General features: G+C 34.9%; 1 protein-coding gene across 5 annotated transcripts in view; it reads left to right on the plus strand.

The window, feature by feature from the left end:
* Positions 1 to 24,610, plus strand: part of PUM2 (pumilio RNA binding family member 2) — a 122,095-nt gene that overhangs the window by 19,688 nt on the left and 77,797 nt on the right. For 4 of the 5 annotated variants that reach the window (XM_040224987.1, XM_040224988.1, XM_040224990.1 and 1 more), the window contains exons 2-7: positions 6,205 to 6,273; positions 13,627 to 13,735; positions 16,505 to 16,692; positions 17,255 to 17,424; positions 20,388 to 20,658; positions 21,036 to 21,129. In XM_040224987.1, the coding sequence (XP_040080921.1) occupies positions 6,223 to 6,273; positions 13,627 to 13,735; positions 16,505 to 16,692; positions 17,255 to 17,424; positions 20,388 to 20,658; positions 21,036 to 21,129 (883 nt within the window). In that variant the 5' untranslated portion in view covers positions 6,205 to 6,222. Of the gene's footprint in view, positions 1 to 6,204; positions 6,274 to 7,189; positions 7,315 to 13,626; positions 13,736 to 16,504; positions 16,693 to 17,254; positions 17,425 to 20,387; positions 20,659 to 21,035; positions 21,130 to 24,610 lie in introns of all 5 variants that reach the window. The other variant, XM_040224989.1, reaches the window with a different exon arrangement.

Below are 24,610 nucleotides of genomic sequence, written 5' to 3' on the forward strand. Positions count from 1 at the left end.
ATAAAACAGATTATAAAGGACACTGAGTTTAGGGCTGTATGGAGATCTTAAGAAGCACTTGCAAAAAAATAAAATGGACCCTTCCCCAATTTAAGAAATTTTAAAGAAACAATGGAAGTCAAAGATGATTTGAGCAGACCATACTAGACATTAGAGTGAATTGTTCACGGTTAGATGTAGAACTTTAATTGCATGACAGAAATGTAGGACACATATGGTCCAAGAGTCCCTTTACTTATCAGATAATTGGAGTCCCTCCAAAATATATTTATGAATGTACAGTTGTTCATCAGTATCTGCAGGACATTTTTCCAGGGGCCTCCCCAGCCCAATACCAACATCTGAAGATGCTCAAGTTGCTTATGCCAAGTGGTGTGGTATTTGCATATAATCTGTGTGCACACTAGAGTGTACTTTAAATCATCTCTAGATTACTTACAATATCAGTTACAATGTCAGTGTTATGTAAATAGGTGCCAGCCCTCAAGGAATTTGATTTTGGAAACTCTGGAATTTTTTTCATACTTTTGATCCCTGGTTGGTGAAACATGCAGATGTGGATGGATATTGAGGGCCAGCTGTAGAAGTTGGGTGATAAAAGAGTGCTTTGATCTTGAACTTCTGTTTTAAATCCATGTCATGATGGTGTGGCTAGAGATATTTAATTAGTTAGGTATTGGATGTGTGTGTAAATAGTTCATCTAACTATTATGTTATCAAACCCATAATGAAATTTTTGCTTTAAGTGGGGATATATATTTTGAAGAGATAAAGAGGAAAAAAAATAGTCCTCTGTACTTATGCACATACTTAGCATTTCTGGTGCTCTTCCTTCCTGATGATCTGAATTTCCATCTGATATTCTTTCCCTTTAGCTTAAGAATTTTTAAAGGACTTTCTGAGGTGGAAATCTGTTTAGCAGTTTTTTTTCCTTTTTATCTATAAATGTCTTTTAGCCTTTATTCTTAAAGGATATTTTCACCAGATAAGAATTCTAGGCTAGCATTTTTTCTTCTTTCAGCCCTCTAAAGTCTGATCCTTTTTATTCTGGTTCCCATTGCTTCTAGTGTGAAATCAGTGGTCATTCTTCATTTTTCCCCATTTTGTAATTTTTTTCTCTGTCTGCCTTCAGGATTTTCTCTTTGTTCATTACTTTTCAGTGCATAGGGGCCAGGTTTTGTTTTTATTTTTCCTATTTAATTTGCGTGGAGTTCATTGAGCATCGTGAACCTGTAAATTTTGCTTTCATCATATATGAGGGGATTTCTGACCATTATTTCTTCAAATAATTTTTCCACCTCATTAATTGTTTTTCTTTCCTTTTTCCTCCCCTTCTTGTCAGATTGGAAATCACTATTGATCTGTGTTCAAATTCACTTTTTATTTTCAACTTATCATTAAGTGATCAACTATCAGTCCTAGAGGAAATCAACCCTGAATATTCATTGGAAGGACTGATGCTGAAGCTCCAGTTCTTTAGCCACCTGATATGAAGAGCTGACTCACTGGAAAAGACCCTAATGCTGGAACGGTTGAGGGCAGCAGGAGAAGGGGGTGACAGAAGATGAGATGGATAGCATGGTTGAATAGCATCACCAACTTAATGGACCTGAGTTTAAGCAAACTGTGGGAGATAGTGCAGGACAGGGAAGCCTGGTGTGCTGCAGTCTATGGGGTCACACAGAGTCAGGCACAACTTAGCAACTGAACAACAGCAACTGTTAAGTGCATCCAGTGAAATTTTTAAAAGATATTTTTCAGTTTTAGAAGGTCCATTTGATTGTTTATAGTTTTGCTTTTTTCTTTATGCTGGAATTTATTTTCTCATTTATTAGTGTGTTTTTCCTTTCATCTTTGAGCACAGTTATAATAGTTATTTTAAGATCTTTGCTAATCCTAACCTCTAGGTCATCTTGGGGTTGGTCTTTTATTAGTTGACTTTTTCCTTAGTCAAGGTGACACGTTCCTGTTTTTCTAGGTGTCTAGTGATTTTGGATTGTGTTTTAGTCTTTATGATTGTTTTTGTTCTCATGGAACTCAAGCCTCAAATTTCCATAACTTCCGTGGACATCAGCAGCAGACATTTCTCCTTAGTCCTTTTATCCATAATTGGGCTGCTTGTGTGGGCAGCCCCACACAAATGCAGTCCAGGGATTGCTTAAACATCTGAGTTGAATTTATGCACAAAATTCAGTTCTAGACTATCCTCCAGTTTGTTATTTTCCATTGCCTTCAATTTGTTTTTATATTTTTTTCAGTTGTTTATTTACTAAGTCGTGTCGAACTCTTGTGACCCCATGGAGTATAGCCTGCCAGGCTCCTCTGTCTGTGGGATTTCCCAGGCAAGAACACTGGAGTGGATTACCCTTTGCTTTTCCAGGAGATATCTGACCCAAAGATTGAACCCATGTCTCCTGCATTGGCAGGTGGCTTCTTTACCACTGCTACCAGGAAAGCCCATTTTGTCCAGAGTTAAAAGCAGGAGAGTTTGGCCTGATAGGAGCTACTCTTCCAATTACCAGATACTGTGACTGATTTAAATTCTTTGAGGACAGTGACCATATTTTAATTCATTCTTTTCTCTGTAAGATCTTGCACATTGAATATGCCCAGTAAAAGCTTATTAATGGAAGGATGAATAAAGTTATCACTTTCTAAGAACTGTTAATGAATCCAGCTCTTCTAGCACGTTAAGAGAAAAGGATGGCTTATTTGCTATCCATATATCTTCCATGTATCTTCTTTGATGTAATACCTGTTTAGATCTTCTGCCCATTTTTTAATTGGGTTGTTTGTTCTCTTATTTCTCTTAAAGAGTTTTAAGTATATCTTGGACACAAATCCTGTATCTGACATGATTTGCAGATATTTTCCTCTTACCTGTAGCTTGTTTTTTCTTTCTCTTTATCACTATCTTTTGTAGAACATTTTTTTTATTGCTGATGTCAAGTTTTTAGACATAAGCTTTTCTTTTGTGGACTCTGCTTTTGATGTTGATCTAAAAATTCACTACCAAATGCAGGGTCACACAGCTTTGCTGTTTTCCTAGAAGTCTGATAATGTTAAGTGTTGCGTTTAGGTGTATGATCCATTTTGAGTTAATTTTTATATCATGGTGGGTGTTGAAGTTCATGTTTTTGCATATGGACATCCCCATTGTTCACGTACCATTTGATGAAACAATTGAAGAATTATCTAATAGCTAACTTTTGAATGCTTACGTAACCAGACTTTTGTTTTATGTTATCTAATTAACTTTTCACAGCGTGCTGTGTGGAAGCTGCTGCTGCTATTTTTCCATGCAGAAATTGAGAAAAAATAATTTAGGTTAGTTGTTTAGAGTTACAGAACTACTACCTGTCAGAACTATAATTTGAATCCAGTTCTCTCCACTTCTAAGCCACATTAAGGAGAAGTTAAGGATTAAAATATGAGATTCATACGGTCAGTACAATTTAGAAAAATGGTAGCTTATCACATTTTGGAGATTAGATTGTAGGATGGGAATATAGAAGATTGCAAGAGATGGTGGTGGTCTGACCAACCAGACAACTGAAAATTAGATTTAAATAAGGTAGGAGGTTGACTTTAGTGATTGGATATTGGTGTAAGAAAGGAAATAATTTATAAGTGCAGAATACAGAAGAGTAAGATTGGAATTTCCTGTGGTACCTCCAGGGAATGGAAGAAAGGAAATACTTGGAAATACTGAAGAGGAGAGTGATTTGGTTTATAAATACAAACTGGGAGTGAAGTCCTGTGCGTATATCATTTAAGTATCAAAGCACTTAGAGTGGATGAGATTGCTTGGGCTAAAGAATAGAATTTTGAAGAACACTGACATGTTTGAGTTGAGTAGACAAATAGGAGTTTGTGAAGAAGCCTGAGAAGAAGTAACTAGACACATAAGAAAGTAAAAAGAATTGTGAGAGAATGCCTAACATCAGAACAGCCTTATCTTATAAGGAGAGGAAGTGCACTGTAATATCAAATACTATAGAATTATAAAGAGAGAGAACTGACTGGGAAAAATACTAGATAGGATTACATTGTAAGGCTCCAAAGTTGGAAGGCTGTAAATTTGTAGTGGCTTCAGTTTTGAATCGTTTTCTCCAGCGGTACTTAACATGAGGAGGCAAAGAGACTGTGACTTAAGAACACATTGTCACATGAATGGTAAAAAGCAGTTTAAACTGTTAGAAATGGAAAAAGAAAAATATGCTGTAGTTTTAGTTTGAGGCGAAGGGAAGAGAGTTATTTTAAATTATGGTTGATTTACGTTATTAGTTTCAGGTGTACAGCATAGTGATTGATTATTTTTATAAATTATACTCCATTGAAAGTTATTACAAAATAATGACTAATTGCCTGTGCTGTACAGTATATCCTTGTTGCTTACCTATTTTATACATAGTAGTTTGTATCTCTTAATCTTACACCCCTAATTTGCATCCCCCCCTTTCCTTTGGTAACCAGTAGTTTGTATCTGTGAGCTTGTTTCTGCTTCGCATATATATTCATTTGTATTATTTTTAAAATTTCACATATAAGTGATATCATGCAATACTTTCTGTGACTTATTTCACTAAGCATAATACTCTCAGGTTCATCCACATTGCTTCAAATGGCAGAATTTTGTTCTTTTTATTATTGAGTAATATTCCATTGTGTCTAAACACAACATGTTTTTAATCCATTTATGTTTTGATAGGCATTTGGGTTGCTTCCATGTTTTGGCTGTTGTAAACAGTGCTTCTGTGAACATTGGGGTACCTGTATCTTTTCACATTAGTATTTTCTAGTTAGATACCCAGGAGTGGAATTGCTGATGACAGCCATTCTGATAATTGTGAGATGATATCTCATTTTTATTTGCATTTTTCTAATAATTGGTGGTATTGAGAATCTCTTCATGTGCCTGTTAACCATCTGTATTTCTTCTTTGGGAAAATGTCTGTTCAGGTCTTCTGCCCATTATTTGATTTGAGGTGTAGGTTTCTTTTTTTTTTTTTTTTTTTTTGGAGGGGGTGGGGTTTGGTTTTTTTTTTTATGTGTGGTTTATGAGCTATTTGTTTTGGATATTAACCCCTTGTCAGTCATATTATTTGCAAATATTTTTCTCCCATTCTGTTGGTTGTCTTTTCAGTTTGTCGATTTTCCTGTACAAAAAGCTTTAAGTTAGATCCCATTTGTTTATTTCTGCTTTTATTTTGTCTTAGGAGACAGATCCAAAAAATACTGCTGTGATTTATGTCAGAGTGTTCTGCCAATGTTCTCTTCCAAGAGTTTTATGGTTTCAAGTCTTACATTTAGGTCTTTAATCCATTTTTAGCTCATTTTTTATGTTATGTGAGATAATATTCTAACCTCATTGTTTCATGTGTAACTAACTGTCCAGTTTTCCCAGCTTGTTAAAGAGACTGTCTTCTTTCCATTGTATACTCTTGCCTCCTTTGTTGTAGATTAATTGGCTATAAGTGCATTAATTTATTTCTGGGCTGTTTATTCTGTTCCATTCATCTCTGTTTTTATTTTTGTGTCATTTCCATGCTGTTTTGCTAATTGTAGGGAAAGGAATTGTTTTTAAGGGAACTTTTGAATATTAAAAAACATCAAAGCTGATTAATCTTTTATCATTGATATAAGAACTACAAATAATAAAATTCTGAGAAATTTTGAAAACTGATAAAAGTAGTACAAAGTAATAATTTTGTAATAGGAACTACAACATTTTTTGAAAAAGAAGATAACTGTTGGGACTTCCCTGATGGCAGGGAAGATTCTGGGCTGGTTAAGACTCTGCTTCCACTGCAGGGGGTCAGGGTTTAATCCCTGATCTGGAAACTAAGATCCCACATGCCTCATGGCACAGCCACACACAAAAAAGATAACTGTATTGTAGTACTTGAGCTCACTTTTTCTGTTCTTTACTTCCCATGTATTCCTTTGCTTAAGAAACTAGTAGCGATTTCTTTTGGCACCCAGAATAATCCAAGAACCCTTGAACCTCCTGGTTTTCCCACAAATTTTAGTGTTGATGGCTATGCTATGGTACTCTATTTAGGAAAACTTATCTTTATAGAGAAGCGTATTCTTGTCCATCTCAGCTCATCCTGTAACATCAGTAATAGCAGAATATAATATAAAAATAGTTGATGCAGTCTAAGAGTTTTTTTTTCTAATTTTGTTTTTGTTATTCAACAGGTTTGATCTGTGGATGAAATGAATCATGATTTTCAAGCTCTTGCATTAGAATCTCGGGGAATGGGAGAGGTAAATATTTATGAATACTAAGGATGTGTATCTCACTTTGAGTCTTTGAGCCATTGAAACTTGTTTATTAACTGAAAATCTTTTGAAAATAGTGGCGATATCTTCCAAATGATATGGGCTTTTAAAACCTATAGTTGTGGAAATCTCAGCCTTTTTTTTTTTTTAAACTTTTAGCAGTAATGTTAGTGGGATTACTGTGTCTAGTTGATTTGATTGACCTGGTTAGATAATGTCATATTTTAGTAATGGGCCGTAATAACTTTGATCAGAAAAGAGCTCTCCTTGATCTTTGTCCTGCTGTTTTATATATGTATGCTATGTTTGCTTTAGTCACACTTAATTGTTCACTATTCTCTCACAAAAATTTCTCCTTGTTCATTGTTTGCTTAATAAACTTATAATCCTCTGCAGGACTCTACTGAAAAAAGGCTCTTTATCTATTTGCTGTTTGCAGTAAAATTAATTACTTCATCTGACTTCTCATGGATCTTTATACATACTTTTATTATAATACTGGTTACGGTTTATTCATTTTATATTAGTCTTCTCTGTAGATTGTTAGCTTTGAATGACTAGCACACAGTAAGCACTCCTGATACTTTGGATTTTATCAGTCCTGTTTTATGATTTTCATTGGGGCATCCCATTTAACCTCATCATTACATAATTTAAGGCATCAAAAATACTTAGTTTTCCATATACCTAAATGAATATTTAGAAAACTTTAATTGATTATGAAAACCCTTGTCACATTTTTGATTTGTCATGTTCTGTAGTACTAACATAGTGTGGACTTTGATAATAGAAAATAACCATGAACAGACCTAAGATGTGTAATTAACTGCTTGCTCCTGGAGATTATTTTACTTTGGTAGACCTTCATGAGACTCACTCCATCCAATGCTGTGCTCTTCAGATGCAGAAAAAGAGTCCAGTCACTCCTCTGGGCCACAAGAGGGCACCCTGCAGCTAGCTAACCCTCCCCTTCTTCAGAACAGCGTTTTCCAAAGAGTTTGTCATTTTCAGAGGACTGATTTAAGGGTGAGTTAAGGTGCTTAAGCATAAGTATTGCCAAAGTAAACTTGTTAGTCCAGTGCTTAAGGTAAAACTCTGGGCCCTAAGAAAATCTGAGAGAGGAAATAATTTTTTAGTTAAAAGTAGACCTTGTAGCCTCACTGCAGTGCAGTGGCTGCTTAGGCCTTGTTTACACTCTGAGTGAACAAAAAGAAACAGTTCAAAGGGCTTTTGTTTTATTCCTTGTTACTTGTTTTCTTTGGTCTTTAGAAAGTAGGATAACATATCTTAAAAGCAAGTTTGAACAGTGTTTCAGCCTATTCTGTAACAGACTTGAACTTATTTTTTTTTAATACCAAATATAGTCACACCCTTACCTTAATTCTGTTTAGACCCCATAACACTTTACTTTCCAGATCTACATTGAGTATGTATTTACAAATTGACTGTTTTCCTCCCTTTCTAAGTAGTAGTTGATAAACCCAAAGACATCTTTGCAGTTTTAAAAAGGGTGTCATGATCAGAAGTAGTATAGAGAGTTCAGTTGTTTGGAGGGTAAGTGGAGGGGTATTTGAGGTTTCTGGGAAAAAGAGGCTGGGTTTTTAAATGACCTAAAGCTTAAATCCAGGCTTTTCTTAGTGGAAATGTCAGATATACAGAGTAAAAGTGGTTAGGGTTAGGCTGTCTGGTTTTTTGGCAGGTAGTTAGAAGGTCATGCTTCTGTGCCCATCTAGTAAAAATGTATTTTTTTAAATAAGCTGTTATTCACTAATTAAGTTTTTTTTCTTAACAGTTTACCAGCTAATTCTGTTACTCTAAGAGATAGTGAGAAACCTTTTGAGCTTTCTGTCTCTGGGTTCCCTCTCCCACAAGCCTTTCTATCTTTCCTCATCTCACAGGCAGCAGGGAACCTTCTGGGATTTCCTTCTTTGCCTGTCTCTCTCTCACCAGTCTTCTCCTTTCCTGACAGGTGAGGCTTGTTTTATCCCAGAATTTATTCATTTTAATAAACTAAAAGCAGGCTTGAGTTTTTTAGAATTGCTTATTTATTTTTTCAATGCAAAATCCTTTTCTAATATATTGCCCTATCTTGACTTTTTTTTTTTTTAATAAAGCTTTACTTACTTATTATGTCTTAAGTTGTAAATCTAATGTACAAAGCACTGCATTGCATATAGGGTTATTTCCAAATGTATTGGGTTATGTAGATCATGATAGCTTTTACTGACTCATCATCAGAAGGACAGTTTCTTCTGGTTGTTTATCCAAAATAGGAATATATTTGTAATCATCCATTCATAAACTCGTCCTTTCCAATTTTTTCCATAGCACATTTTTGCCAGAAGGCCCTAATTTGTATTATGTCACATGGCTTAAAAAGGGCAAAGCTAACCCATAGGAGGTTGAACTCATTTTCATTAGTATGTTGTTTTAAAACTATACTGCTGCTGCTGCTGCTAAGTCACTTCAGTTGTGTCTGACTCTGTGCGACGTCATAGACGGCAGCCCACCAGGTTCCCCGTCCCTGGGATTCTCTGGGCAAGAACACTGGAGTGGGTTGCCATTTCCTTCTCCAGTGCAGGAAGGTGAAAAGTGAAAGTGAGACACATACCTACCTATTTTTATATATAAAAATTAACAGGAATTCAATGTGTGGGTGCATATATATACATACACTTTTAAATAAGAAAAAGAGGCTCCTGCCTGAAATTCTTTAGGGAACCCAAAATTTAACTTTAAATCATTGAGTTAATGTGTTTTTGTGGAGTATTTCATAGCTTAGTATGGCAAAACTCTCTCCTTTCTTTTCTGACACAGTAATATTTAAAGAAAACATTAAAGAAAATTTGTGTAGTAAGATCCCAGGTAGTATGGTGAAGTGGAAAACATAGCGGGGAGAAGATTAAGGAGACTTCCATTTTCTCTCAGGTCTATCACTAGTGCTATATGACCTTGAGAAAGATTGACTCTTTGAAGGTAATAATAAGAATAGTATTTGTATGAGTCACATATGTCTCAAATGCTCTGATCTGAGATGTTAGGGATAACTGGAGTGGAAACCAGCTGATTATAGTTATGTCTATAAATTCCTATCTTAGCCATTCTGTCTTAAACTTTATACACTCTAATGAATACCTACATTATATGGTCTGAATATCATCATAATATCTTAAGCTTTTATTTTTTTCATTATGGTTATTGTGGCCTAATAACTGGATATTTTTAGAAATACTGATAAATTAGACTGCCATTGGAAAGAAACATCTCCTGTGGTAGTTAAGTGTAAAGAATATGGGCTTTGTAATTAAGCAATTATGGATTCAACTCCTAATGCTGCCCAACTAGCTATACATGTATGTAATATTATATGTAATCTTGGACAGTTTACTTAACCTCTGATTCTGTGTCCTTATGCAAAATATAACTATTAGGCAACTGTTTTTTATAAATGTAGTTTCATGGTCCCCCTAGGATACTCAAACTAAAAGAAGGCAAACAGCTATAGACAAGATATTTGTAATGAATGTTATTATAATCATTTAAAATAATCATCCAGTTAAATGTTACTGGACAGCATGTTATTCATGTTTCGTAATATTAAGATTCATACTTATGGTCATGAAGATATTTACTACTTATTTTGGCATATGCTCAATGCTGTTCTAAATAGTTTATTTATGTTCTTGTATTCTAACCTCATAGAAACTCTAAAACAGTAGCTGTATTATTATCCTTACTTTTCAGATGAAGAAACTGAGGCTGAGTTAATTATCTGGCCCAATACAATGTAATAATGCTTGAACAACAGATTGAACTCTTGAGTGCCTTGACTGTTTACAGTACTGCTTCCCATTGGAAGTGATGACATCTAATAATATTTGCTGTGATATTAAGGGGTATTGAGAATGTAAAAGATTTGAGAGTACTGTGATTTGAAAACATTAAGTATCGTATCTTTTATTAACAGAAAGGACTAAAGTCTGGAAAAGCACCATTCTGTAGTTCTAGAGAACTCCCTTGTGCCTTTTGTTTTCTACATGCCTGATTGTTAGCATCTGTACCTTTTATTAACTTCCATTGTAAATAGAGTCACCTTATATCCTGATTTGTTCAGACAGTCCAGATACATGTTTTCATGGCATAATTGTTATTAGTACTCTCTTTCTCGAACTGTCCCAGTTTGGATGTTATATGAACACTATAATGTAGACATAGAGCCTTCAAGTTCTCTTAATTCTCAGAATTATGTTAATTTTTTTGGTTTGGTGATTTTACCTGACAGTTTGTATTAGAAAAATCTAAAGTGTAAGTTTAACTCATAAATTCTAGCAAGAATTTTATTTATTACTTATTTTGAAGTAGTATAGTAGTTTACTAGAGTGTTGACTGATTTCTTTGGAGATGAAAAGAGCAAGGCATAAGTGCTTCTTTAAAGAAAGAACTAATGAAATGGTGGATAGTAGGGATTTGAATCTGTACGTCCACCTAATCATTTCTTAGTTGGAAGGACAGGGGAGTATTTTCTTAACAAGAAATACCAAGTTGTTTGACTTTGGTTTAGAGCTTTTGAGAATTAGGGAAGTAATATGAAGCAGTATTGGATAATGTATTTTACAGATATTCAAGATCTCTTAGCCTTTTCTGTAATGTGCTTTCCCATTTCTGCTACAGTAAAAGAGTCTCCAGGGGCAAAACACTATTTTTATTGCTATTCCAACCATTGTACCCCTTAATTTTTTTCTTTTTTTAAGCTGTTCTCTTTCTTGCCTTTCCCTATATTTAGTGCATTTTAACTTAATTCTTGGCTTGTAGTTTCTCTAAAAATATTTGAAATCAGTGTCTGCATTGTCACAGCTGTCTCTGAAACAGTGATAAAGGCCTTTGTTAGGAGAAGTGTTAATTTTATTAACTACTAAATTGTTTGTCCATGATAATTTGTAAATGCTTGCAAAATGAAGAGATAGTCATAGCACAGTGGTTGGCAGAAAGTAGGCACACTGAATAAGTCCTTGGCGTAGACTCCCCTCCAGGTTTTATAGTTTGGGTGTCAAAGCAGTGATCTGTGAACTATTAACAGCACTACGTGGAATCTTACCCCAAAAGGCTGGAATAGTCTCCTCAAAAAATTCTTATTTCTATTACCTCACAAGATCAGATTAGTTTGTTTCAGCCGCTTCTATGTCTAATAAATGCTTCTAATTAACTTATTATGACTTCATTTTTGATTACTTATTTGTTATCCTTATTTTGATATTAAAACACTTTATGAAATATAGGATAAAAGTCTTATTCTTTCAGGAACCATTTTCTTCTGCCTGAAATGGCTTATTTATACAGTACTTTAAAGGGATTAACTTGGGTTTCACTGTGAATAATTGTTCAATAATTTATATCAAGAGCAGTGTTTTAGTATTATATTATCATCTTGACATTTTGTTTGAATATTTGCATGAAACTTTTAGTGAGATTTTTAAAAAAATCAGAACAACCAAGGTTGTATTTTACTGGAATCTTTGTTAGTATATTGTTTAAAATGCCTATACTTTAGGGAATTCCCTGGTGGTCCAGTGTGTAGGGCTCTTACCTGACCTCGGTAGGGTTCAATCCCTGGTCAGGGAACTGGGATTGTAGTATCCCACAAGCCACGTAGTTGTGGCCAAAATACATCAACAAAATTTCTTTTAAAATAATAATAGAAATAAAATGTCTGTACTTTAAATACAAATCATTTGCAGCTCAGGAAGACCCTAACATGCAAAAGTTTTTTTCTTTTTTTTAAATAGAGAACTTAGTTAAAGTTTAAAATTAACAGTATTTAGTTTAGCAAAAGATCCATAGATTAGGCATACACCCAAATTGAATCCACCCTGCTCCCCGCAAAAGCTGCTTATCCTGTTTTTGTGTTTGTTTTGGTCAGTAGTACTATCATTTACCTTGTTATCCAGATTGTAAAGTTTTATTCTTTTTAATCAGCTTCTTATTTTTGTTTGTATCCTATTGACTGTCCTGAATGTCTCTGAAATCCATTTTATTTTCTCAGTTTTTTTCTGTCAGTGCCCTGTTTCAGTTCTTGTCATCTTGACTCTGTTGTAATTCTCCTGAATGATTTCCTTGCCTCTGGAAGGAATATCTAGAATATCCATTATTCTTAGAACTTTGAGGTTCCTCATAATCTGCCTAGATAGCTTTCACAGCATCAGCTCCCACATCTGTTCATCCATCTCACACCCTGTTCTACAAACTATGCATCTTCTCAAGTTGTGCTGTTGTTCATCACTTCTTATGTCCTCCCCACCTTCCATTCACACTTTAAACCCCTGACACACACAGTCTTCTCTCTCAAGACCCCATATAAGTTTCACTAAATTCATTTTATTATGGGTGTTATATATTTGTGAGCTCTCTGAAGATAAGGTCACCATGCCCTGATGGAGGCAAATACAGGTAATTTAGTATTTGAAGTGTAACAATAGAAGTATATACAAGCTTAATTATGAGGATCTAATAATTATGGGCTGAGAGGGATGAGTGTCTTACAGATGCTTACTTAAATGTCACATGCATGGTTTAGAAAACCAGTCTGTTCTTTTCAAACAAACATATCCTCAGTCTGGTTCTTCTGAGTGTCAGGAAAGGTAGACAGGAGAGACCTGGATGAACACTATAAAGTCTCATTAGGAATTGACCAAATGTACGTTTTTATTATCATCAAATGGTTATACCAACACAATTTTTATATTCTTGTGTGTGTTACCACATAGGATTGGACACAGGGCTTTGAGATTATCTCAAAAAGTATTTAAAGGTCTTCTTAATGTATTTCTTCCACCATCCTGCTTCCTGCTTTAGGATCAGTAGATTGCTATTGTTGAGAATATAGGAAGAATTGTGAAGTTCACCTCCATTGAATTGTTAAGTAAGAAGAAGAATTGTCTATCATTGAAGCTGTAGGATAGGAGATATTCCAAGGGCAGTACTTGGAAGTAAAGAGAAAACTTTAATCATTTGTATAAATATTTTTATTGTATTATCTGTTTTAAGAAATATAGTAAGTCTTTTGAAAGAATTCATTAAAAATACCACATGACAGTAAAACCATTTGAAAAATGCAGAAGTATGAAGTTGACTTTTCAGGTCTAGAGTTATTAGAACCAGTATCCAAGCATAAATGGGGAGTTACTATTAACTAGACAAATTAGGAAACAGGGCACTCTTGAATTTTCGTTAGCATTGAAAATTGACTTGTACCTATTGATGGTAAGTTTGCTTTCTGCTGTGTTTTCGCTTTTTGTAATTAGGATGAAAATTAAATGTAATAATTTTTTTCCTTCCAAATAGCTTTTGCCTACCAAAAAATTTTGGGAACCTGATGATTCAACAAAAGATGGACAAAAAGGCATATTTCTTGGAGATGATGAATGGAGAGAGACTGCATGGGGAACTTCTCGTAAGTTAATTGGTGTATGTGTGAGAGTTCTGGATTTGTTGAATACTTGAATTTTTTTTAAACCCTATTGCCCCCAAACGATACCTGGAGAAACTTTGCGGTATCTTTGAGGATTTCATGTGTCCTCGTAATACACATTTTCTTATGTAAAGTAAGCCATACTTAATGGTCGACTTATTGATTAGAAATGTTTGTCACAGTAAGATTTTATTAAGTTTTATTTGGGGTTAAACTCTGATTATAAAATTCTGAATTTCCATTAAAATACAGGACACAATTTAACCATAGGAATTTTTAAGCTTGAATTGTATCGATGGATAGTGATCTATTAACTGCAGCTCAGACTGGCTTTATTAAACATTAGCCACACCCAAAAAGGAAATAAACCCCCATAGTAAGATAGAATTCCCAGAAAGGGAGCAGACTTTGAATGTTTTTGATATTCATAGGTAACAAAGACTGAGAAAGAAGAAATTCTTAAAGGAAAAGGAACTGGAATGTAAGGAGTATAACTCACGGGGGTGACAGTATTTATTGGTAAATTACAGAGCATACTTATATTCTTAAAATACTACTGATTATATTTTTAAATGTTTCTCAGTAAAATTTGAGATGTACATGTGAAACTTTCAACATGTGTTTAACAAATAAGTTTCCACTTTATAACTAAAAGCAGCTTACTAAAAGTCACAAGATGATCAAAGTAATATAAAATCAAGTTTCTGGAATTAACTTTCTATTTTGAGTGTAAATTGCCAGGTACTTTTTTTCTCTCTAAATCATTAAGAAGATTTTTAAGTTCTTTACGGTTTTAAATTTTGTTCTTAAAGGTAATTGTTAAAAAGTTAGGAGAAGCTGAAAATTTTTAGTACTATTTATAATCAAAATGGAAACAGATTGAAAACTTTGCTAAATGCTAAATTAGAGTAAACTACTGGGAATTTTATTTGCATTCAACCAATATGTGATATAATGTGCCAGATTTGGAGAATACAAAGATAAATGAGATATGTGATCCCTGCCTTCAAGGAATTTTTTTTCCAGATTTGTATTAACCTGTATAGATTGAACTTAAATAATTTAAGTTATTCAGTTATTTGGACCACGATACATTTTCTACACAAAAGACACTTTCTTTGCTAAAACAACATCCTTGAAAATTTAGTTGATAAGCATGTTTTGATTTTTGTTTTGAAAGGTAAATGGTTTATTGCTTTATTTATCAGAACCAAATATTTTTAAAAGCATTCCAAAGCAAAACTTCTTGAGCACAACATGGTAATGAGAGATACTTTCAAGATGAATGTTAGGGAGATATTTTTGGTATGTTTTATTTGGAAGACAACTGGTCCCAAAAGTAAAACATTTAAGCAACTGTTTATATATTCCTGATATATCTTTTTAGTGTCAAGTTTATAATTTAAGTTAATTCCTTGTATCACTCCCTCTCCCAACTTTTTTTGTTGTATGGATAAAATTTTGAAGATGAATATAAGTTTTTACCAGGAGACAGAGAAAATTAGACATGGATGGATTATTGTGTTTACTAAGTAAACATTTATTGAGTGCCAAGCATGTACAAATATGAAAATGACATTCCTTGCCCTAAAAGAATTGTCATTCCACAGTTCTTTCCATGACCACAGGAGATTTTACTATACACATATTTCCTTCTCAGCTGAACTGAATTATTTGTGATTAATTTCATTGTGTTCTCCTGGCATTTTTAGGCCTTTGAGCATACTGGTTTCTCTAACCAGAATGCTTTCCACCCCCATTTTCACCTATTTTTTGCTCTCTGTCCTTCATATCACTTCCTTTGGGATTCACTCTAAGCTGGGAAAAAGTGATGAATAAGCTGTCTCTTCCCCATAGTATCCTGGATTGTTTTTATTGAAGTGCTTTTACTCTTATTATGATCGCTTCCTGTTAAACCTATAATCTCTTAGAGTATAAGGACTGTTGTGTTCTTAGATCCCACCTACATACCACAATGCTTAGCATATTGGTTCAAAATTTTTTTCTGCAAATCTAGGTAAGTCTTGCCTCAAATGTTTTTATGTTTGTATTTGCTTTCAGATCTTAAGTATTGCCTTTTTTTATCACAAAATACGGAGAAAAGGTATTTGTACCAGATGGATAGTTTTTTTGTTAAATGGAAAACTTTTAGACTAGAAGGATTTTTTTTAATCTTTAAAAAAAGAATCTTTTTTAAATAAAACTAAGTGATACTTAGTCTTTTCACCAAGAATAGAAAATTCTGTGATATTACTGGCTTTTTTGAATGAAAAAAAAGTTTGTTTATAGCAGTACAGCCATGTATTCTGAAGCTGTCCAATACATGACTATAAACCTGAGAAGTGCCTCCATCAATTTAAGAGGAGTTATTTTTATTTCAGATTTTTGAGTTGTTCTGAATTGACAATAGAACTTTTTAATAAGAGGCTTAAAGACAGTGGAGACTTCAAATTGTTTCTATTGCCAATGACTTTTGAATTTGATTATTCTTCAGATAGCCTTTTACCTGCTTTTTACCAAATGACTTTCTTAATCTGTATTCTCAAGAAATGTCCAAAGGGCAGTGAGTCTAAACAGATTGAAGATGTTTTTATAAAGATTACAGTAACATTCAAAACAAAACGATATGCTGATTTTTCTTCAGTATATTAATTCAGTATGCTGATTTTTCTTTAGTATATTAATTGATGTGAATACATTTTGGTTAGCTTGAAAGTACAAATTTGTAATTGTTTTCTTTTTTCCAAACAGACCATTCAATGTCCCAGCCTATTATGGTACAGAGAAGATCTGGACAGGGTTTTCATGGAAACAGTGAAGTAAATGCAATATTGTCTCCGCGATCAGAAAGTGGAGGCCTTGGTGTGAGCATGGTAGAATATGTATTAAGTTCTTCTCCTGCTGATAAATTGGATTCTCGATTTAGGAAGGGAACTTTTGTAAGTATTTTGAATGAAGAAATGTTTTTAAGTTGCTAGATGGTTATTCAGTTGTCTTTAAGTCAGTTTCTTATTCTGGCCCTTCCTAGAATTAAAGGTAATTTTATAGCTATTGGTGCTCTTGTTTTCTTCTCCTGGCCCCTTCTTGAAATACATGAAACAGTAGAACCACTGGGAATATTTATAATCTTAATCATGTTACCAAAAAAATCATATTAATTAAAAAAGTTTGTAAGATTAAAATTGCTTATTCGTGGTAGTACTTGATATGACAGTTAAAAAAAACAAAATCATCTTTCATTAAGTAGAGTTTTAATTTCACTTGTGGTGTTACTGCTTTTCTAGCACCGCTATAGTTAAGGTTGCCTTAGCCCTTCTGTTATAAATCACTGGTTTGTACTCAATTTTTTTGGCCTTCGATAAATTCGTTGACTACAAAATTAAAATAAGATTCAATGTTTTTATTGTTTACATGCACTATAGTGTAGTTTTAGGTCACCTTGTGGTGCCTTTTTTTGTGTTCTATTAAATATTCAGAATCAAACAGACTCTTTTTCCTCAGGGCACTAGAGATGCTGAAACAGATGGACCTGAGAAAGGAGATCAAAAAGGCAAGGCTTCTCCATTTGAGGAGGACCAAAACAGAGATCTTAAGCAAGGAGATGATGATGATTCTAAAATAAATGGCAGAGGTTTGCCAAATGGAATGGATGCCGATTGCAAAGATTTTAAGTAAGATTTTCACTTTCTCAAGAAGAAAATCATATCTCTTTAGGGATTATTGCTACTAGCTGATATGACTGATTTAGGTATTTTTCCAACTTTGGGTTTTTTTATTTCCCTTTGTACCTTGTATTAATCTGGAGGAAGATTTAAAATTTTTTGTAAGGAGTATTAGTTAATGATTATGTGCCATTTTTAAAAAAGATAAGTCTTCAAAATTCTCTAAAACAATGCATCCTATTAAGTAATGTTAGAAATTGCTATTACCTTTCTACTAATATGGTAGTCTAAATTTTAACTGTTTTCTCCCTGCTAAAGTTTAGTGAATTTAAGGTTTAATCTGTGATTTTTCTTGGCAAACTCTTCTTGAGTTTGTTCTTCAGCACCTTTCTGTAGAGTTTCCTCTTCCTTCTATCTCTGTATTGTATCCTATCTCCCTTTTCTGAGTTTGTGCTGATACTTAATCATATTCCTGAAATTAGAATAGGAAGAACATATCAGACTTCTAAAAATTAGTGTTAAGTTCAGAATTTAAGTTCAGTTGTAGATTTTTTGTTGTCTCTTTATGGCAAGTATTTCTTTTGTTCTAGCCTTTGGACTTAGATTAGGCAGTGCACATTCATCTAAATATTAGGGAGTTGTTTCTTCATATCCTGAACTTTCTACTTCAGTAATCAGATGCTTTGGGGCCTATACCTGAAAATAGTTGTTTCTTTGCGATCTTATGAACCATGAAATATCAGTTAGTTGTTAGGTACATGTTTATGTTTATTACCTTTAATTATCAAAAAACAGAGTAACAATACTTCTTAAAAACAGTGCCATTTAAATCTGTTCTAAATGCAAAAAAGCATCCAAAACCAGTAAACCTCTTTTGACAAGAAATAAATTTAATGCTACTCAGTTTGTTTTAGAACCTTATTCTGATTTTGCTCTTCTGCTATTACCTAATCTGTGTTTCAAGGGCATGCATTTAAAACTGAGTTGATTATAAACCCTGCAGAACATATATTTATAATTGAAGTGTTAATACACCATTAACTATAGCAAGAAAATAGCACCACTTATAGCATAATGACTTTTTCTTTTGAATCCTCTACTTTTTTTTTTTGCTATATTAGAGTTGTTTTGTATGAAAGACTATATTTCTCCATATTAATGTGAACTTTACATTCAGTAGCATTCTAATTCCGTTAAGTTTGTAGTAGGTTTTTAAATTGCTTATAAAGTATTTCTGATGCAGTATTATCTTCAAAGTATAAAAATATTTCCAAGTAATAGCTGTGGTCATATGGTCACTATGGTAGCACATCATTATTACGTACATTAACTGATACATCATCTGTTGGGATAGAACTGAAAGGAATGAAAGAAACGTAGCAGGCTTTCGTTTTTTCTTTGTTGTTGTTGTTGTAATATAATTGCTTTGCAATGTTGTGTTAGTTTCTGCTATACAATGAAGTGGATCAGTTATATATATATATACACACACACACACACGTACCTTCTCTCTTGGACCTTCCTCCCACCTCTTTCTTTTTTTCAATGGACTGATTTTTAAAAAGATCCTTTCAGTTTTATTTTTTCTTCCCATATATTCTGAATGAAAAGCCTTTGGATTATTCACATGAAAATTTTAATTGTGGATAAAGGGGAAAGGAGTTTGAAATTTCTTCTGATGTTGCAAGGACAGTGGTTAATTTTGAAATAAAATGTAAGTCCACAAACCTAAAGTATCTGGAAAACAATTCTTGTAATTAATCAATTGCTTTGTGAAATGTTCTGTACATGTTAGCAGATTTATTCCATTGTAAAGTACCTAAAGGTGGGGCAGTTACATACAGATAACCGTTGACATTGAAAGACCGGTTAATAATAGTTACTACCATTTATTTAACATAGTTATATTTGAATATACTATGAAATGATAGTTCCTCAGAACAAATTTACTTCTTGTGAAGGAAAAGATCTTATATAAATTATTTCCACAGAAGGAAGGAGACTGTTAATAAGGATCAATTATGTCCAGAAATAAAGTGAGAATAGTTTAGACTGTAAAGGATATTGATAAAAAGAGAAGTCAGTGCTTAAAATTTAGTGTTAATAAATTTCTTCAGAAAATTAAGACTAATCGGTAGAGAAAGTTGCTCTTCTGTGTATAGAATTATACTTTTCATTGATATTCATGCTTAACTTTTGATAAATATTGACTTTTATTTATTTTGATTTAAACTGAAACAATTTGGTGTGATAAAGATTGTTTTGGGAGAGCTCATAGAGGGTTTTTACAAATAGTCTTTTTGCTTTTGTTATTTTAGGACTCCAGTGTCACCTCCTCTGTCTGAAGGAAGCTGGGACCTGGGTGTTGAAATGATTTACTCAGAATAATGTTTTAGAGTCAGGAGTCAGCTTTCTGTCTTGGTTCACTGCCCTTTTCTTTTGTATTCTTCAGTTGCGAAGGCCATATGATCCTTTCTGGCCAGTTCCCCGCCCCGCCCCACCACCCCCCTGAAGTATTAGGCAAGATGTTAGGACAGCTGTGCTGGTAGACAGGATGGGAGTATGGTGGGTAGAATTTGGTTTAGAGTCTTCTCATATTTGTTGCATGGTAGTCTGCTGTTCATACCTACTGCTCATTTTGTCTGTGATCTGAGACAAAAGTTTTGAGTGCCCTAAGCCTAAATCGTGATATTGGACAATTTCTTTATCTGTAAAATTGAATTATATCTTTATGCTATTAAAATTGGGGTCAGTTGTCACTAATAATAATTTAAAAATGAAACATGTCAGCTTTTAAGTGTAAGCTGGACTAAACAGAAAAAAAAAAGTGATAAAGAGCAATGTTTAGTGACCTGGGGTCCCTAATTTGCCTTTTGTGTTTTACTGCCATTGTTTTCCATGATTTTCCTACTTTCTGATTTCACCTTTTGACATACTTGTTACTTTTACTCATTTCTATTTTCTTTACATAGTCGTACTCCTGGAAGTCGTCAAGCCTCTCCAACTGAAGTAGTTGAGCGCCTGGGCCCCAATACTAATCCCCCAGAAGGATTGGGGCCTCTTCCTAATCCTACAACTAATAAACCACTTGTTGAAGAATTTTCAAATCCTGAAACGCAGAATCTGGATGCCATGGAACAAGTTGGTCTGGATTCCTTACAGTTTGACTATCCTGGTAATCAGGTACCAATGGACTCTTCAGGAGCTACTGTAGGCCTTTTTGACTACAATTCCCAGCAGCAGGTAAAGAATACTCCTTCTTTAGCAATGTTCCTCTTAGCTAGTAGTATAGCCTGAAGTGTTATGAGATGTTGACATAAAAGGGGTATTTTTAAACACTTTAATGTTTTATTGAATAAAATGTCCCTGCAGAAGGAAATGGCAACCCACTCCAGTACTCTTGCCTGGAGAACCCCATGGAGGGAGGAGCCTGGTGGGCTACAGTCCATGGGGTCGCAAAGAGTCGGACACAACTGAGCGACTTCACTATATTATATACTATACACTATAGTTGAGAAAGTGATTAAAATATGTATTTGTAATATTCCATTTTTAGCTTTCTAAACAAAAATGAAATGCTATGAGACTAATCTCTGTATTCAATATTTTTCTTAATAAAGCTCTTTCAGAGGACTAATGCACTAACAGTCCAGCAGTTAACTGCAGCTCAGCAGCAGCAGTATGCATTAGCCACAGCTCAGCAGCCACATATAGGTGAGTCTTTATAAGTTACCATTTTAATTACAGTGTTAGAAAATCTTGTGTTAAAGTGTTTAGATCTTATTTAATGGTGTTATTTCATTACTTCCTGAAACATCTCATTGAGATAAAACAGTAGTAGATTACATGGCAAGAGTAAAGATTAGGAAAGAACAGTTTGGCTTTTACTTGTATTCTTGGTGAAATAAAAATCTGTAACTTGATGAAAGCTGTCAGCACATAAGTTTTTTTTCTTAGTGTGAAATGGAGAGCATTTGTAAACATTTGGAAATTCAAGCATCGTTTTGGGTGTTCATATTAAGTCAGAGTGTTTGTTTTTAAAATGGGTTGGAAGTAAGAATCCTGAGAAAATTTTTTTAAATTTTTTCTTCCTTACTTCATTAGGCTATTTAGTCTTTGAGCTTTGTAGTTAAGACTGTAATGTGAAATACTGTGATTACATATGTCTTACTGCTAGACTGCAGGCATTAATACCTGTTTTCTGTTGAGGTTGTTGGGTTTTTTTTTTTTTTTTTAACTTATTTTGAAATAATTACTGATTCACATGAGGTTGCGAAGAGAGTACACAGATTCCCCACCTAGTTTTCCCTAAATGACTACATGTTAAAATAATTACAGTATAGTATCACAGCAGTTGCTAAATGTGTGTGTGTAGATGTATGTCACTTTTATCATGTGTATAGATTTGTGGGAACCACTCTTACACCTAATTTTGGCTGACCTTGATTTATTTTCACTCTCAACATCAGGGTGTTTGGGTACTGGGGTTGAGATACACTAAGTTAGTTCTATTCCTTTAACTGTGTATTGTTTTGGGTCAATCCAAGAAGTGTTTCCAGGTCCAAAATTTTATTTTCACTTTTAGTCAAAGGTGACCATGTATTTCTAGATGACTTCTAATAGCAGCATACACTCTGGACCTGTTTTTTTATACTTTTCCCCAGCCGCCTTTATCCCTGCATATAGTGCTTCATTCATTGTTAGAAACATTGATTCCTGTCTACTCATGGGCCATTCAACACTTTTTATTTCTTGACACTTCATCGTATGATTTATATGTGGTAGGCTGGGATACCCATTATTGCTCTTCCTTTTGGTAGTTTTAAATTTTCAGCTCTTGCCTTTTCTTTCATATGAGCTTTAAAATTCTCTTATTTACTTCCATATACATGTGTGCTCAGTGTTTGGCTCTTTGCAATCCCATGGACTGTAGCCCACCGGGCTCCTCTGTCCATGGAATTCTCTAGGCAAGAATACTGCAATGTGTTGGCATTACCTCCTCCAGGGTATCATCCTGACCCAGGGATTAAACCCATGTCTCCTGCATTGCCAGGTGGACTTTTTACCACTGAGCCATTTGGGAACCCCTGTTTACTTTCAGATCAGGTTAAAATCTTACTAACTTACGAAAATTAACATCTTTATGACAGTAAGTATTCTTCCAGAACCTAATGTGTCTTTGATGCTGTTGAAGTCTCTTTTGTGGTGGTTATGAGTGCTATAAGTTTTTCTCATATAAGTTTGCATATTTTTCAGTAGGTTTGTTCTTTGGTATTTTATCTTCTGCTATCATTGTAAATGACTTCCTGTCTTTCATTATAACTTTAAACTGTTATCTGTGAAAGCTCTTGATTCAGTTCAGTTCAGTCGCTCGGTCGTGTCCGACTCTTTCCGACCCCATGAATCACAGCACGCCAGGCCTCCCTGTCCATCACCATCTCCCAGAGTTTACCCAAACTCATGTCCATCGAGTCAGTGATGCGATCCAGCCATCTCATCCTCTGTCGTCCTCTTCTCCTCCTGCCCCCGATCCCTTCCAGCATCAGAGTCTTTTCCAGTGAGTTAGCTCTTCGCATGAGGTGGCCAAAGTACTGGAGTTTCAGCTTTAGCATCATTCCTTCCAAAGAAATCCCAGGGTTGATCTCCTTCAGAATGGACTGGTTGGATCTCCTTGCAGTCCAAGGGACTCTCAAGAGTCTTCTCCAACACCACCGTTCAAAAGCACCAATTCTTTGGCGCTCAGCTTTCTTCACAATCCAACTTTCACATCCATACCTGACCACTGGAAAAAACCATAGCCTTGACTAGATGCACCTTTGTTGGCAAAGTAATGTCTCTGCTTTTGAATATGCTGTCTAGGTTGGTCATAACATTCCTTCCAAGGAGTAAGCATCTTTTAATTTCATGGCTGCAGTCACCATCTGCAGTGATTTTGGAGCCCAAGAAAATAAAGTCTGACACTGTTTCCACTGTTTCCCCATCTATTTCCCATGAAGAGATGGGACCAGATGCCATGATCTTCGTTTTCTCAATGTTGAGCTTTAAGCCAACTTTTTCACTCTCCTCTTTCATTTTCCTCAAGAGGCTTTTTATTTAGTTCCTCTTCACTATCTTCACTTACTCCTTGAAAGAAAAGTTATGACCAACATAGATAGCATGTTGAAAAGTAGAGACATTACTTTACCAACAAAGGTCCATCTAGTCAAGGCTATGGTTTTTCCAGTGGTTATGAATGGGATGTGAGAGTTGGACTGTGAAGAAGGCTGAGTGCCAAAGAATTGATGCTTTTGAACTGTGGTGTTGGAGAAGACTCTTGAGAGTCCCTTGGACTGCAGGGAGATCCAACCAGTCAGTCCATTCTGAAGGAGATCAGTCCTGGGATTTCTTTGGAAGGAATGATGCTAAAGCTGAAACTCCAGTACTTTGGCCACCTCATGAGAAGAGTTGACTCATTGGAAAAGACTCTGATGCTGGGAGCGATTGGGGACAGGAGGAGAAGGGGACGACAGAGGATGAGATGGCTGGATGGGATCACTGACTCGATGGACATGAGTCTGAGTGAACTTCGGGAGTTGGTGATGGTCAGGGAGGCCTGGCGTGCTGTGATTCATGGGGTTGCAAAGAGTCGGACATGACTGAGCGACTGAACTGAACTTACTATCTACCATAAGAGTGGTATCATCCGCATATCTGAGGTTATTGATATTTCTCCCAGCAACCTGGCTTCCCTGGTGGCTCAGAGGTTAAAGTGTCTGCCTCCAATGTGGGAGACCCGGGTTCAATCCCTGGGTCGGAAAGATCCCCTGGAGAAGGAAATGGCAACCCACTCCAGTATTCTTGCCTGGAGAATCCCATGGACTGAGGAGCCTGGTGGGCTGCAGTCCACGGGGTCACAAAGAGTCGGACACGACTGAGTGACTTTACTTACTTACTTAATCTTGATTCCAGCTTGTGCTTCTTCCAGCCCAGCATGTCTCCTGATGTACTCTGCATAGAAGTTAAATAAACAGGGTGACAATATATAGCCTTGACGTACTCCTTTTCCTATTTGGAACCAATCTGTTGTTCCACATCCAGTTCTAACTGTTGCTTCCTGACCTGCATATAGGTTTCTCAGGAGGCAGGACAGGTGCTCTGGTATTCCCATCTCTTTCAGAATTGTCCACAGTTTATTGTGATCCACACAGTCAAAGGC

Source organism: Oryx dammah, unplaced genomic scaffold, assembly GCF_014754425.2.
Source record: "Oryx dammah isolate SB20612 unplaced genomic scaffold, SCBI_Odam_1.1 HiC_scaffold_25, whole genome shotgun sequence".
Classification (NCBI taxonomy): Eukaryota; Metazoa; Chordata; class Mammalia; order Artiodactyla; family Bovidae; genus Oryx; species Oryx dammah.